General features: G+C 46.7%; 1 protein-coding gene across 1 annotated transcript in view; it reads left to right on the top strand.

Annotated features, from left to right (window-relative positions):
* The window catches only part of tbc1d5 (TBC1 domain family, member 5), an 85,177-nt gene that overhangs the window by 42,630 nt on the left and 26,203 nt on the right, over window positions 1–16,344 (top strand). The window contains exons 14-17 of the mRNA XM_072447277.1: window positions 206–312; window positions 1,137–1,222; window positions 5,827–6,122; window positions 13,722–13,921. Coding sequence (XP_072303378.1) covers window positions 206–312; window positions 1,137–1,222; window positions 5,827–6,122; window positions 13,722–13,921 — 689 coding nt within the window. The remainder of the gene's footprint in view (window positions 1–205; window positions 313–1,136; window positions 1,223–5,826; window positions 6,123–13,721; window positions 13,922–16,344) is intronic.

Here is a 16,344-nt window from a genome sequence, read left to right as displayed (position 1 = left end):
ATTCTTTTGCTGTTGGACATTAGTTTTGTAAAGTTTCTGTGAAAGACGGCTACCACCCACCATGTTTTCTGCAAAAAGTACTTGGTAGTTAAAAATGTTTGGCAGCATACGTTACTGTTCTCCCTATGTATGAAATCATTTGCCGGCATAAAAGCAACTGCAAAACATTTGAAAGTAAAGTTATTTTTCTTGCACTGTGTTTCAGTGATTGCAAGTAACTTCCAGACGTGCCTCGGGCTGCTCATGCATTACCCTCCCATCGGAGACATCAACTCTCTGCTGCAGAAGGCTCTTTTCCTGCGAGACCCCAAAGTAAACTGCACAAGGGCTCTCCTTTTCCACCAGTATCACCAGTATCATCAGTATCATACAAATCACAGGAAGGAATGTAGTAGTATGTGAACAATATATTTTAATTTAACTTTTATTTAACCAGGAGTGTCCCATTGAGATTAAAAACCTCTTTACCAATCATAGCCAAGACACAGCAAAGTTTATACCATGGGTGTCATCCGGCCCCCCACAAAACATTTCCAATTTATATGTATTAATTTCCGATAGATAGATAGTGATCTTTATTTATCAAAAAATAAAAAACACCTTGCCACATATATGAGACACCAACAGCACTGTAAGAAGGTTAAAAGCTCTGAAAAGTCGATTTGCATGATATGGGACCTTTAAGGCCCCGCCTCTGGTGGTCAGAAGGGATGAAAAAGAATGAAAGTTATGGATGTAACTACGGTTCTATGAATCCTGGGACTGATCTCTCGGTGTCACATGACATATAGAATCACATGGGTCACAGAGAGGTCACCGGTGACGTTGTTGTCATTAGATTCTGGACCTGCGCATGAGCAAAAGATGATCATTCAGTGCTTAAGGCACCGCCTCTGGCGGTCATCCCGGATTCATAGAACCGTAGTTACATCCATAGCTTTCGTTTAGCCTCAGACTCTGTTTTCTGTGTAACTCACATGACCACAATTCTACCCTAACCCCACCCCCGCTAAAGCTCTCTGATCTATGACAAAAAACGGCTCTGCTGCCTCTTGTGAAGAAACTCTCCAAATGTGTAAAGATGACGCTCCCCAGAGCAGAGCTGTGCTAAAGAACATGTGTCTTGTGTCCTGCAGAATCACCCTCGACCAGTCAACTACCAATTCCAACAGAACCTGGACTACTACAACACCAGAGGAGCAGATCTTATGAACAAAACACGGTACTACACCAGGCATCTGTGTTTCACAGTCCAGCTCCACACACTTGTGTACACTCAGGGTAACAGTCACAATGAGACGTAAGGCCAGAGTTTTTTCATTTGTTGTTTTAAGGACTTTCCTTGGCATTTTTTAAGTGGGGAGGACGGAATCAAAATAACATTTTATTTTCACGTTATCAAATCACATCTCTACCATCCAGAAGTCGGAGTTGAAAATACAATTTTATTCTAAATACTCATCTTGGATTATTAGAATACAGGCCCCACCACCTCTACATTATCTACATAATTATAGTTATCAATGCAAGATAGGGACGCAGACCTAAACCCGCGTTCAGGTTCAAGTCCGGATTCGAATCCAGAGGTTTAGGTTCAGGTCCGGACTCATTAGGGCCGGACCTGAACCATGCCATATATGCATAATGTTACAACAGCATAACACAAGCTCAGCCTGTGGTTACCCCGCTTGGGCTCTCAACAGAGTGAAGAGAACCAAGAAGCAGGACAAAAGGGAAATTGAACAGAGAAGGAAGGGTGTTTCTATCCCTTATGTGTCTGGCCTGTCGGAAAAACTGCAGAGAATTTTTAGACAACACGAAGTCCCTGTTTATTTTAAACCAGGAAACACTTTAAGACAAAAACTGGTTCACCCTAAGGACAAGTTGCTGACTCAAAAACAGAGCAATGTAGTTTATTCGATCCAATGCAGTGAAGAAAGCTGTAAAGAACGGTACATAGGTGAGACAAAACAGCCTCTACACAAGAGGCTTTATCAGCACAGAAGAAATACTAGTTCAGGACCTCAGAGTGCCGTGCATCTCCATCTTGAAGCCTCTAATCACTCGTTTGAAGACGGTGAGGTGAAGGTTTGAAGCAGGAGAAAAGATGGTTTGAAAGAGGAGTCAAGGAAGCTATTTTTGTTAAAAAAGAAAGACCTTCTTTAAACAGAAATGGAGGGCTAAGGTTTAATCTTCCTGTTATTTATAATGGGTTACTGAACCCCTGGAAAGGTAGAGGACCAGGACATTTAGATGCTAATCAGGTCCTCAGGGTGGTTGAGCCAGGGTCTCACAAAGACAAAGAGGATTCTAATAGCCCATTAAGATTCTGAATAGGCTCGGTAGATACAAGGGGGAGTTTCTGTTGAAACAAACAACTCTTTCTACTTCAGGAAGGCTCCGCCCAATGGGCGGGTCTTACCACAGAACAGTATTAATATCGGAGTTCTCGATCTAAATTCTTTTATTGACAATGACTCTTGGATGAGAGTCGAAACGTCTATTTTTGCAAACTGAGTCCAGATGACTACAACTGAAGCTTTTTCTACTATAACACAAGCTACTTCGCTCAATTAAGTTGAAGACACTTGAACAAGGACGACTATCAAACACAAGGCTTAACTGCAGATTGAAATTAACTCAACTTGTCTGGTTTATTCACTGTTATTTACACTATAATAAGTTACAACTTACAAATCACAAGCTACTGACTAAGACTCAACTCAACAACAAGAGCATGTTGAGTGTTGTTGACAGGGTCAGTCGGGGTCAAGGGTCAAAGCAGCTGTTTCATCTGATACAATGTTTCATCTTTAGACACATTTCACTCTTTAATGTTACAGATCCATTGGCATCAAAAGTCAGATCAAACCTTCCAACAGACAAAACACCAGTGTAAATAATGAAGTCACAGTGTAAAATAACAGTTACAAAAACTATCATAAAAGTCAACTTGAATCACTATAAAGCATCAACTTAGCAGTATCAAAAGTAGAATATGAAAATATTTTACACAACAAATCAAAATAATACATCATATTAGCAGCATTAAACACCAGACCATATTTAACAACTGTAAATACAAACAAAATACTACTACAAAATATAAAGTCCAATTAATTAATGCAGCAATTAAGCAATATTACTTTGACTTTACTTTGTATTTACTTAATGCCAAATACATCACACCACAACATAACACTTCAGTTATTTCATTCATATTTACACCCAGACAAGACCCCACGCTGACCCCGCCCCTTTAACACGCTGACCCCGCCCCTTTAACACGCTGACCCCGCCCCTTTAACACGCGCCGACGCACGCAATCCATTAACCATCACAACATTGCACGTGGCCACAGCTTAAAACAGTTCTGATAAAGCCAGCGATCTCACCGGCTTCAGTGTTCACATGTGGAGACACGGTTCTGCAGCTCGACACGTACGAGGTGCTCCTGTCTCACACGTTCAAGGCGCTCCCGTCTCACACGTACGAGGCGCTCCTGTCTCACACGTTCGAGGCGCTCCCGTCTCACACGTACGAGGCGCTCCCGTCTCACACGTACGAGGCGCTCCCGTCTCACACGTTCGAGGCGCTCCCGTCTCACACGTACGAGGCGCTCCCGTCTCACACGTCTGAGGCGCTCCCGTCTCACACGTACGAGGCGCTCCCGTCTCACACGTACGAGGCGCTCCCGTCTCACACGTACGAGGCGCTCCCGTCTCACACGTACGAGGCGCTCCCGTCCCACACGTACGAGGCGCTCCCGTCTCACACGTACGAGGCGCTCCCGTCTCACACGTACGAGGCGCTCCCGTCCCACACGTACGAGGCGCTCCCGTCTCACAAGTACGAGGCGCTCCCGTCTCACACGTACGAGGCGCTCCCGTCTCACACGTCTGAGGCGCTCCCGTCTCACACGTACGAGGCGCTCCCGTCTCACACGTACGAGGCGCTCCCGTCTCACACGTACGAGGCGCTCCCGTCCCACACGTACGAGGCGCTCCCGTCCCACACGTACGAGGCGCTCCCGTCTCACACGTACGAGGCGCTCCCGTCCCACACGTACGAGGCGCTCCCGTCCCACACGTACGAGGCGCTCCCGTCTCACACGTACGAGGCGCTCCCGTCTCACACGTACGAGGCGCTCCCGTCTCACACGTACGAGGCGCTCCCGTCTCACACGTCTGAGGCGCTCCCGTCTCACACGTACGAGGCGCTCCCGTCTCACACGTACGAGGCGCTCCCGTCTCACACGTACGAGGCGCTCCCGTCCCACACGTACGAGGCGCTCCCGTCCCACACGTACGAGGCGCTCCCGTCCCACACGTACGAGGCGCTCCCGTCTCACACGTACGAGGCGCTCCCGTCCCACACGTACGAGGCGCTCCCGTCCCACACGTACGAGGCGCTCCCGTCTCACACGTACGAGGCGCTCCCGTCTCACACGTACGAGGCGCTCCCGTCTCACACGTACGAGGCGCTCCTGTCTCACACGTACGAGGCGCTCCCGTCTGAGGCGCTCCTGTCTCTCACACGTACGAGGCGCTCCTGTCTCTCGCATCTTTAAACCTATTTCGCCGGCTTCAACTTATTCCCTGAAGACGCGTGCGTCACTAATTAGGGTCCGTGTGCTCTATTGACAGCGGCGCATGGCAGTGTTTACGTCGTTTCCAGCGCGAATTTTGCGATCAATGGAAGGTTTAAGATGGTCTAGATTCTAGAACAATAGGGATATAGTATGTCAGTGCTTTATTCGTTTTTTTTGGACCTGAACTAAAACGTTTTTACAAGTCCAGATCCGGTCTGTCGTAGCGGTACACATCCCTAATGCAAGAAATGGAAAATAACCCTGTGGTACAAAAAAGAAGGCTCCAGCAAAATGTCAATGATGTAAGATAATATTATTATGTATAATAGATGCACCGCTGGTGTGCAGCCTGTTCACTAGATTTAGATTATATCAGAATCATTTTGTTGCTGCCATTTAAGTAGCACAAGTCCTCCTCATGTGGACATGTCCAGCTCGTCTGTGGAGTCACGTGGACATGTCCAGCTCGTCTGTGGAGTCACGTGGACATGTCTCGAGCGTGGGAAAGATTCCTACGCCACAGTCACACTGGCCAAATTCAAGGTCAATAAGACATTTGGCTTCATCACAGACCAGCTTCACCATTATCACGATTAGGGATCATCTCTAAATAGGTTGAAGCTGAAAAAGGACCCCCCCCCCCTCAAAAGACTAAAAAACAAAACATTCTGGCATCACATCAAATTTGTTTTAAAAAGAAGCATTAAAACATAACTTACGATATGGAAATGTCACTTGCTGCAGTACGACGTCCGCGTTGATAAAACGATGGTAGTTTGATAGACCCTGCTCACCTCTAGTCCCTGTGCATCCTTTGGTATGTTTATCAGTAGAAGTTATGAACTCTCCAAATAATGTCACGTGTCGCACCATGTTTGTTTACTCAATCCACATGGTCCGCGGGCCCTAGGGGCCCTACGGCACATCCCATTCAACTGCTACAGCAGCACCATGTGCCGGCACATGGTCTCTCTCTCTGTCTCTCTGTGTCTCACACACTCAGTCTCTTCTCCTTATTTAAAAAAAACACTGTGTTTGTTGTAGTGTTTGTCCCTGGAAGCCCCTCTGTCACACTCAGGAGGTTCCAGCCAGGGCAGTTTCTAAAAGTACATTTAGCCTTTATTCTCATTCCATCTGGCAGCCGTGATGAAACTGATTGGTGGTCTTCTCGGTGTGAATGAAGATGAAACTAGCCCCCCTTTTAACGGTCTTTTGTCTGTCCTTCTGGCCCTCAGGAGCAGTGGTAAACCCGCCCCTCTCAACATGAACAAGGTGTCCAGCAGCCTGCTCAGCTTCGGACGCAAGCTCATGGGCCCAGCCATTTCTGCAGGAGCGGGAAATTTCCAGCCAATTAACACAGAGGTGCAAGTGTCTACGCCCACCTCCCCCACCAGGACACGAGAACCCGCTGTTCCTCACCCATTGGCGGACCCTCCTTCTGGACCCGCCCCACCGCCCATCCAGCCTCACGGGCAGAACACGCACTACCGAATGCTCAAGTCGGAGAGCATGCCGGTGCAGCTCAGCAAAGGTCTGTATGACAGGAAACAGGAAGTCACTGCTGCTGTCACTGACATGACAGGAAGTCACTGCTGCTGTTACTGACATGACAGGAAGTCACTGCTGCTGTTACTGACATGACAGGAAGTCACTGCTGCTGTTACTGACATGACAGGAAGTCACTGCTGCGGTTACTGACATGACAGGAAGTCACTGCTGCTGTTACTGACATGACAGGAAGTCACTGCTGCTGTCACTGACATGACAGGAAGTCACTGCTGCTGTTACTGACATGACAGGAAGTCACTGCTGCTGTCACTGACATGACAGGAAGTCACTGCTGCTGTTACTGACATGACAGGAAGTCACTGCTGCTGTTACTGACATGACAGGAAGTCACTGCTGCTGTCACTGACATGACAGGAAGTCACTGCTGCTGTTACTGACATGACAGGAAGTCACTGCTGCTGTCACTGACATGACAGGAAGTCACTGCTGCTGTCACTGACATGACAGGAAGTCACTGCTGCTGTTACTGACATGACAGGAAGTCACTGCTGCTGTTACTGACATGACAGGAAGTCACTGCTGCTGTTACTGACATGACAGGAAGTCACTGCTGCTGTTACTGACATGACAGGAAGTCACTGCTGCTGTCACTGACATGACAGGAAGTCACTGCTGCTGTCACTGACATGACAGGAAGTCACTGCTGCTGTCACTGACATGACAGGAAGAGTTTACACTTCCAGAGATTGTGATTGTAAAATAAAATCAAAGACAACAATAATGGATGAATGTTTATTTGTAGAGAACAATTCATACGCAAGGCAATTCGAAGTGCTTCACACAACAGGAAAAAAACAGAATCTGGGCACCAGCAGGAGGCCGGTCCATGTTTAGTCCTGACTCTGGCACCAGCAGGAGGCCGGTCCATGTTTAGTCCTGACTCTGGCACCAGCAGGAGGCCGGTCCATGTTTAGTCCTGACTCTGGCACCAGCAGGAGGTCGGTCCATGTTTAGTCCTGACTCTGGCACCAGCAGGAGGCCGGTCCATGTTTAGTCCTGACTCTGGCACCAGCAGGAGGCCGGTCCATGTTTAGTCCTGACTCTGGCACCAGCAGGAGGCCGCTCCATGTTTAGTCCTGACTCTGGCACCAGCAGGAGGCCGGTCCATGTTTAGTCCTGACTCTGGCACCAGCAGGAGGTCGGTCCATGTTTAGTCCTGACTCTGGCACCAGCAGGAGGCCGGTCCATGTTTAGTCCTGACTCTGGCACCAGCAGGAGGCCGGTCCATGTTTAGTCCTGACTCTGGCACCAGCAGGAGGTCGGTCCATGTTTAGTCCTGACTCTGGCACCAGCAGGAGGCTGGTCCATGTTTAGTCCTGACTCTGGCACCAGCAGGAGGCCGGTCCATGTTTAGTCCTGACTCTGGCACCAGCAGGAGGCCGGTCCATGTTTAGTCCTGACTCTGGCACCAGCAGGAGGCCGGTCCATGTTTAGTCCTGACTCTGGCACCAGCAGGAGGCCGGTCCATGTTTAGTCCTGACTCTGGCACCAGCAGGAGGCCGGTCCATATTTAGTCCTGACTCTGGCACCAGCAGGAGGCCGGTCCATGTTTAGTCCTGACTCTGGCACCAGCAGGAGGCCGGTCCATGTTTAGTCCTGACTCTGGCACCAGCAGGAGGCCGGTCCATGTTTAGTCCTGACTCTGGCACCAGCAGGAGGCAGGTCCATGTTTAGTCCTGACTCTGGCACCAGCAGGAGGCCGGTCCATGTTTAGTCCTGACTCTGGCACCAGCAGGAGGCCGGTCCATGTTTAGTCCTGACTCTGGCACCAGCAGGAGGCCGGTCCATGTTTAGTCCTGACTCTGGCACCAGCAGGAGGCAGGTCCATGTTTAGTCCTGACTCTGGCACCAGCAGGAGGCCGGTCCTGAGGTCCTTAGAGTCTGAGATGGTTCATATGGCACTAACATGTCTGAGATGTACTTTGGTGCTAGGCCATGCAGAGACACAAGCAGAGCTGCTTTAAAGTCTCTTCTCCCAGCCACAGGCGGCAGTGCAGATGTGATGGTTTCAGGACCATCATCAAGTCATCCGCTTTGATTGTTTATCTCCCGAAGCCTTGTTTTCGTCTCCGTTTCGTCGTCTCTTATGGTTGCCGTGGTTATACCTGTGCCATCCCTGAAAGTCCCTGTGTACATTTTCATGCCAATCAAACCACCACAGCCAAAGTTCTCATGGTGAATGTACCTTCAGATCACACTTTCGCCTTCACAAAGCTCAAACAGCCCTTTGCTTCTTCACTGTCGTTTGGCTGTTCCACTCACTCTCACCTTTAACCTCACCACTAGAAACACCACTTACAAATGTACTTCAAAAAACTGTAAAAAAAAAGTCCCCCACCACCAATACAAAGCTATCCAAACATATAAATATGTAATATTCTCACTTTGCCTGCGTTTGGTCATCACAGTCTGGCCTCGGGTCAGACGCAGAGGTCAGAGGTCAGAGTCCTTCAGAACTAAATCACACTTGTCTCACCTCTGATGAACAGTTTGGTTTCGCTCATTGGTTTTGCAGATATCAAAAGACTTTCTTTTTTCCTGAGGGCGGACCATGCGTCTCCCGGCTAATCGACCTCAGTCACTACAGACTGACCAGATATTGATGATATTGATCTGTAGAACAATCCAGAGAGCGTAGTAGAAAAAGCTTCAGTTGTTTCATCTGGACTCAGTTTGAAAAAGTAGACGTTTCGACTCTCATCCAAGAGTCATTGTCAATAAAAGAATTTAGGTCGAGAACTCCGATATTAATACTGTTCTGTGGTAAGACCCACCCATTGGGCGGAGCCTTCCTGAAGTAGAAAGAGTTGTTTGTTTCAACAGAAACTCCCCCTTGTATCTACCGAGCCTATTCAGAATCTTAATGGGCTATTAGAATCCTCTTTGTCTTTGTGAGACCCTGGCTCAACCACCCTGAGGACCTGATTAGCATCTAAATGTCCTGGTACTGGTCCTCTACCTTTCCAGGGGTTCAGTAACCCATTATAAATAACAGGAAGATTAAATCTTAGCCCTCCATTTATGTTTAAAGAAGGTCTTTCTTTTTTAACAAAAATGGCTTCCTTGACTCCTCTTTCAAACCATCTTTTCTCCTGCTTAAAACCTTCACCTCACCGTCTTCAAACGAGTGATTAGAGGCTTCAAGATGGAGATGCACGGCACTCTGAGGTCCTGAACTTGTATTTCTTCTGTGCTGATAAAGCCTCTTGTGTAGAGGCTGTTTTGTCTCACCTATGTACCGTTCTTTACAGCTTTCTTCACTGCATTGGATCGAATAAACTACATTGCTCTGTTTTTGAGTCGGCAACTTGTCCTTTGGGTGAACCAGTTTTTGTCTTAAAGTGTTTCCTGGTTTAAAATAAACAGGGACTTCGTGTTGTCTAAAAATTCTCTGCAGTTTTTCCGACAGGCCAGACACATAAGGGATAGAAACACCCTTCCTTCTCTGTTCAGTTTCCCTTTTGTCCTGCTTCTTGGTTCTCTTCACTCTGTTGAGAGCCCAAGCGGGGTAACCACAGGCTGAGAGGGCATTTCGGACATGTTTTTCCTCTTTCTTCTTGCCCTCTGAGCTGGTGGACACACCTTGAGCTCTGTGTTGTAAGGTTCTGATCACACCCAGCTTGTGCTGTAGTGGGTGGTTGGAGCCAAAGAGCAGATACTGGTCCGTGTGTGTAGGTTTCCTATATACTTCTATTTGGAGTTTCCCGTCCTCTCCTCTGACCGTGGAACAATCAAGAAAGGCCAAGCGGTTCTCCTTAGCGTCTTCTCTTGTAAACCTGATATGTGGGTCCACAGCATTGATGTGATCAGAGAAGGTTTCCAGCTCTTGTTTCTTGATTGTTACAAAAGTATCATCGACATAGCGGAGCCACAGTTTTGGGGCGGAGCCTGAGAATGAGGCCAGTGCCTTCTTTTCAAAGTGCTCCATGTACAGGTTGGCCACTATGGGAGACACGGGCGAGCCCATGGCACAGCCATGAATCTGTCTGTAAAATTGTCCCCGAGAGCGGTCATTTTGGCTTTTCCAGACTCTAGATCCAAAGGTTTTGGGTTTCTTTATGGACATTATTTCACATAATATGTGAAATCAAAGTAAACTAAAATGTAAAAGGAGAGAGGAGATCTTCTCATGCAGGTCGTACTATTATTGCAATTATTCACATGTCGCACTATGAAAGAATCTCTAAAAATGTAACAAATGGTTGAACTGAGGCAAATGCTGCTGTGATTTAGGGCGTGACAAAAATAAATGAATGGATTAATACTGTTAATACAGATTTGTGAGATTTGGGTTTTCTTCCTAAAATAGAAGTCTAAATAGTTCTGTATTTCACTTTTATAAACAAACACTTCTCTGGATATTTAAACTCTCTTACTCCTTTTTCTGCTTTCATATTTATATTTGCATCATTTAATTGTCAAGGGTTGATTGTCCAAAAAAACATTTTAATAGTTCCTAATACTACCTTTAGTTTGCACGTTTTAATAATTGCACCTTCACTAGGATTGATAAAACAAAGTGTTGATTCATAATGAATAAACAGTTTTGAAGAATGCTTCAGGCGTCTTAAGTGGAACAGGGTCAACACTTCTGTCCTGTGTGTGTGACTCCTGTGTGTGTGTGACTCCTGTGTGTGTGACTCCTGTGTGTGTGTGACTCCTGTGTGTGTGACTCCTGTGTGTGTGTGACTCCTGTGTGTGTGACTCCTGTGTGTGTGTGTGTGTGACTCCTGTGTGTGTGTGACTCCTGTGTGTGTGTGACTCCTGTGTGTGTGACTCCTGTGTGTGTGTGTGTGTGACTCCTGTGTGTGTGTGACTCCTGTGTGTGTGTGACTCCTGTGTGTGTGTGACTCCTGTGTGTGTGTGACTCCTGTGTGTGTGTGACTCCTGTGTGTGTGTGACTCCTGTGTGTGTGTGACTCCTGTGTGTGTGTGACTCCTGTGTGTGTGACTCCTGTGTGTGTGTGACTCCTGTGTGTGTGTGACTCCTGTGTGTGTGTGACTCCTGTGTGTGTGTGACTCCTGTGTGTGTGTGACTCCTGTGTGTGTGTGACTCCTGTGTGTGTGACTCCTGTGTGTGTGTGTGACTCCTGTGTGTGTGACTCCTGTGTGTGTGTGACTCCTGTGTGTGTGTGACTCCTGTGTGTGTGTGACTCCTGTGTGTGTGTGACTCCTGTGTGTGTGTGTGACTCCTGTGTGTGTGTGACTCCTGTGTGTGTGTGTGACTCCTGTGTGTGTGACTCCTGTGTGTGTGTGACTCCTGTGTGTGTGACTCCTGTGTGTGTGTGACTCCTGTGTGTGTGTGACTCCTGTGTGTGTGACTCCTGTGTGTGTGTGACTCCTGTGTGTGTGTGACTCCTGTGTGTGTGTGAATCCTGTGTGTGTGTGACTCCTGTGTGTGTGACTCCTGTGTGTGTGTGACTCCTGTGTGTGTGTGACTCCTGTGTGTGTGTGACTCCTGTGTGTGTGACTCCTGTGTGTGTGTGACTCCTGTGTGTGTGTGTGACTCCTGTGTGTGTGTGTGACTCCTGTGTGTGTGTGTGACTCCTGTGTGTGTGACTCCTGTGTGTGTGTGACTCCTGTGTGTGTGTGACTCCTGTGTGTGTGACTCCTGTGTGTGTGTGACTCCTGTGTGTGTGTGACTCCTGTGTGTGTGACTCCTGTGTGTGTGTGACTCCTGTGTGTGTGTGACTCCTGTGTGTGTGTGACTCCTGTGTGTGTGTGACTCCTGTGTGTGTGTGACTCCTGTGTGTGTGTGACTCCTGTGTGTGTGACTCCTGTGTGTGTGTGACTCCTGTGTGTGTGTGACTCCTGTGTGTGTGTGACTCCTGTGTGTGTGTGACTCCTCTGTGTGTGACTCCTGTGTGTGTGACTCCTGTGTGTGTGACTCCTGTGTGTGTGACTCCTGTGTGTGTGTGACTCCTGTGTGTGTGTGACTCCTGTGTGTGTGTGACTCGTGTGTGTGTGACTCGTGTGTGTGTGACTCGTGTGTGTGTGACTCGTGTGTGTGTGACTCCTATGTGTGTGTGACTCCTGTGTGTGTGTGACTCCTGTGTGTGTGTGACTCCTGTGTGTGTGTGTGACTCCTGTGTGTGTGTGTGTGTGTGTGACTCCTGTGTGTGTGTGTGACTCCTGTGTGTGTGACTCCTGTGTGTGTGTGACTCCTGTGTGTGTGTGACTCCTGTGTGTGTGTGACTCCTGTGTGTGTGTGTGACTCCTGTGTGTGTGTGTGACTCCTGTGTGTGTGACTCCTGTGTGTGTGACTCCTGTGTGTGTGTGTGACTCCTGTGTGTGACTCCTGTGTGTGTGTGTGACTCCTGTGTGTGTGTGTGACTCCTGTGTGTGTGTGTGACTCCTGTGTGTGTGACTCCTGTGTGTGTGACTCCTGTGTGTGTGTGTGACTCCTGTGTGTGTCAGACTCACGCTGGCGCTCCAGGTAACCACCGTCATGGTCATGGTTACCACCATCACGGTCATGGTAACCACCGTCATGGTAACCACCGTCATGGTTACCACCGTCATGGTTACCGTCACGGTCATGGTAACCACCATCACGGTCATGGTAACCACCGTCATGGTTACCACCGTCATGGTTACCACCGTCATGGTTACCGTCATGGTCATGGTAACCACCATCACGGTCATGGTAACCACCGTCATGGTAACCACCGTCATGGTTACCACCGTCATGGTTACCATGCTGGCTTGACGTCTGTTGCATGTTCTGCTCTGGCTTTTCTCTGCTCACTCCACCATCATTTCTTCAGCTGCTCAGGGACGACACGTGGACAGAAGCACTTGAGCTAAGCTAAGCTGAACTAAACTGAACTAAAACTAAACTAAAACTAAACTAAAACTAAACTAAAACTAAACTAAAACTAAACTAAAACTAAAACTAAACTAAAACTAAACTAAAACTAAAACTAAAACTAAAACTAAAACTAAAACTAAACTAAAACTAATTGCTTCTATTTCATTTACATTTGAATGAGGCTGTAATGGTCAGCATTAGCACACAGGGCACTCTGATGCACGCAGAACCCACCCACACTCCTAATGTACTTATAATTATGGAAAATATGACATTTACATGGAATTATAAATGTAATCATGAATTTCAGTTGAAATCTAATCAGATTTCTTAATATATCTGAAAATACATTCTAAAAGGACTGTTTTTGCCAGTAGGAATGAAAGAATAAAGGCAATCAATTAATTAATCAATCAATCAGGTTTTAAAAAAGAATATTACTAGTTTTATTCAGCCTAATCTTTATTTCTCTGAGACATTCCAAAATAACCAGATCAACATTCGAAGTTACATAAATGTCTAGAAAGGCCAAGAATATTAATATAATATAACTTTGAAAACAAATTAACCTTGATAATGATTCATTTGGCTCTGTTTGTACATATTATACCACTTTGTATCACTTCCTTTGCCTTGAGTCGTGCTTTGTGATTGTTTTCATGTGAATAGTTATAATAGTAATAGTTGCCCTGCATCTGTTTTTATGCCATGTGTTTTTTACACTTATAGAATGTCCTCATGATTGTTCCAGGTCAGGGCCCTCAGGCGCTCAGCTCCTCCCCCAGCGTGGAGAGCCTATCAGGGAAGGCTCAGTCCAGTGCGTCCCCGCCCCTCCAGACCTCCAGAGGAAGTGATCTGAACACGTCTCCTCCACTGGCCTCAAAGAAAGACTCCTTCTTCAACATCACACGCTCTCGCTCCCACAGCAAGAGCCTGGGCCGCAAAGACACGGTATTCACACCTGACACATACAGGAAGTACACACGTATACACACCTGACACATACAGGAAGTACACACGTATACACACCTGACACATACAGGAAGTACACACGTATACACACCTGACACATACAGGAAGTACACACGTATACACACCTGACACATACAGGAAGTACACACGTATACACACCTGACACATACAGGAAGTACACACGTATACACACCTGACACATACAGGAAGTACACACGTATACACACCTGACACATACAGGAAGTACACAAGTATACACACCTGACACATACAGGAAGTACACAAGTATACACACCTGACACATACAGGAAGTACACAAGTATACACACCTGACACATACAGGAAGTACACACGTATACACACCTGACACATACAGGAAGTACACACGTATACACACCTGACACATACAGGAAGTACACAAGTATACACACCTGACACATACAGGAAGTACACAAGTATACACACCTGACACATACAGGAAGTACACACGTATACACACCTGACACATACAGGAAGTACACAAGTATACACACCTGACACATACAGGAAGTACACACGTATACACACCTGACACATACAGGAAGTACACACGTATACACACCTGACACATACAGGAAGTACACAAGTATACACACCTGACACATACAGGAAGTACACAAGTATACACACCTGACACATACAGGAAGTACACAAGTATACACACCTGACACATACAGGAAGTACACACGTATACACACCTGACACATACAGGAAGTACACACGTATACACACCTGACACATACAGGAAGTACACACGTATACACACCTGACACATACAGGAAGTACACAAGTATACACACCTGACACATACAGGAAGTACACAAGTATACACACCTGACACATACAGGAAGTACACACGTATACACACCTGACACATACAGGAAGTACACAAGTATACACACCTGACACATACAGGAAGTACACACGTATACACACCTGACACATACAGGAAGTACACACGTATACACACCTGACACATACAGGAAGTACACAAGTATACACACCTGACACATACAGGAAGTACACAAGTATACACACCTGACACATACAGGAAGTACACAAGTATACACACCTGACACATACAGGAAGTACACACGTATACACACCTGACACATACAGGAAGTACACACGTATACACACCTGACACATACAGGAAGTACACACGTATACACACCTGACACATACAGGAAGTACACAAGTATACACACCTGACACATACAGGAAGTACACAAGTATACACACCTGACACATACAGGAAGTACACACGTATACACACCTGACACATACAGGAAGTACACACGTATACACACCTGACACATACAGGAAGTACACAAGTATACACACCTGACACATACAGGAAGTACACAAGTATACACACCTGACACATACAGGAAGTACACACGTATACACACCTGACACATACAGGAAGTACACACGTATACACACCTGACACATACAGGAAGTACACACGTATACACACCTGACACATACAGGAAGTACACAAGTATACACACCTGACACATACAGGAAGTACACAAGTATACACACCTGACACATACAGGAAGTACACAAGTATACACACCTGACACATACAGGAAGTACACATGTATACACACTTGACACATACAGGAAGTACACATGTATACACACCTGACACATACATGAAGTACACAAGTATACACACCTGACACATACAGGAAGTACACAAGTATACACACCTGACACATACAGGAAGTACACAAGTATACACACCTGACACATACAGGAAGTACACAAGTATACACACCTGACACATACAGGAAGTACACAAGTATACACACCTTACCCACACAGGAAGTAGTGTACACAAGTATTACCCACACAGGAAGTAGTGTACACAAGTATTACCCACACAGGAAGTAGTGTACACAAGTATACACACCTTACCCACACAGGAAGTACACAAGTACACACACTTTACCCACACAGGAAGTACACAAGTACACACTCTTTACCCACACAGGAAGTACACAAGTATACACACCTTACCCACACAGGAAGTATACACACCTTACCCACACAGGAAGTATACACACCTTACCCACACAGGAAGTATACACACCTTACCCACACAGGAAGTACACAAGTACACACACTTTACCCACACAGGAAGTACACAAGTATACACACCTTACCCACACAGGAAGTATACACACCTTACCCACACAGGAAGTATACACACCTTACCCACACAGGAAGTACACAAGTATTCACACCTTACCCACACAGGAAGTAGTGTACACAAGTATTACCCACACAGGAAGTAGTGTACACAAGTATTCACACCTTACCCACACAGGAAGTACACAAGTATACACACCTTA

The sequence above is a fragment of the Eucyclogobius newberryi genome, unplaced genomic scaffold (assembly GCF_026437365.1).
Source record: "Eucyclogobius newberryi isolate DKJ021-1_F unplaced genomic scaffold, fEucNew1.0.hap1 SCAF_16, whole genome shotgun sequence".
Taxonomy (NCBI): Eukaryota; Metazoa; Chordata; class Actinopteri; order Gobiiformes; family Gobiidae; genus Eucyclogobius; species Eucyclogobius newberryi.
Note: the sequence above shows the minus strand (reverse complement) of the source record. Positions and strands in the feature narration are given on the sequence as shown.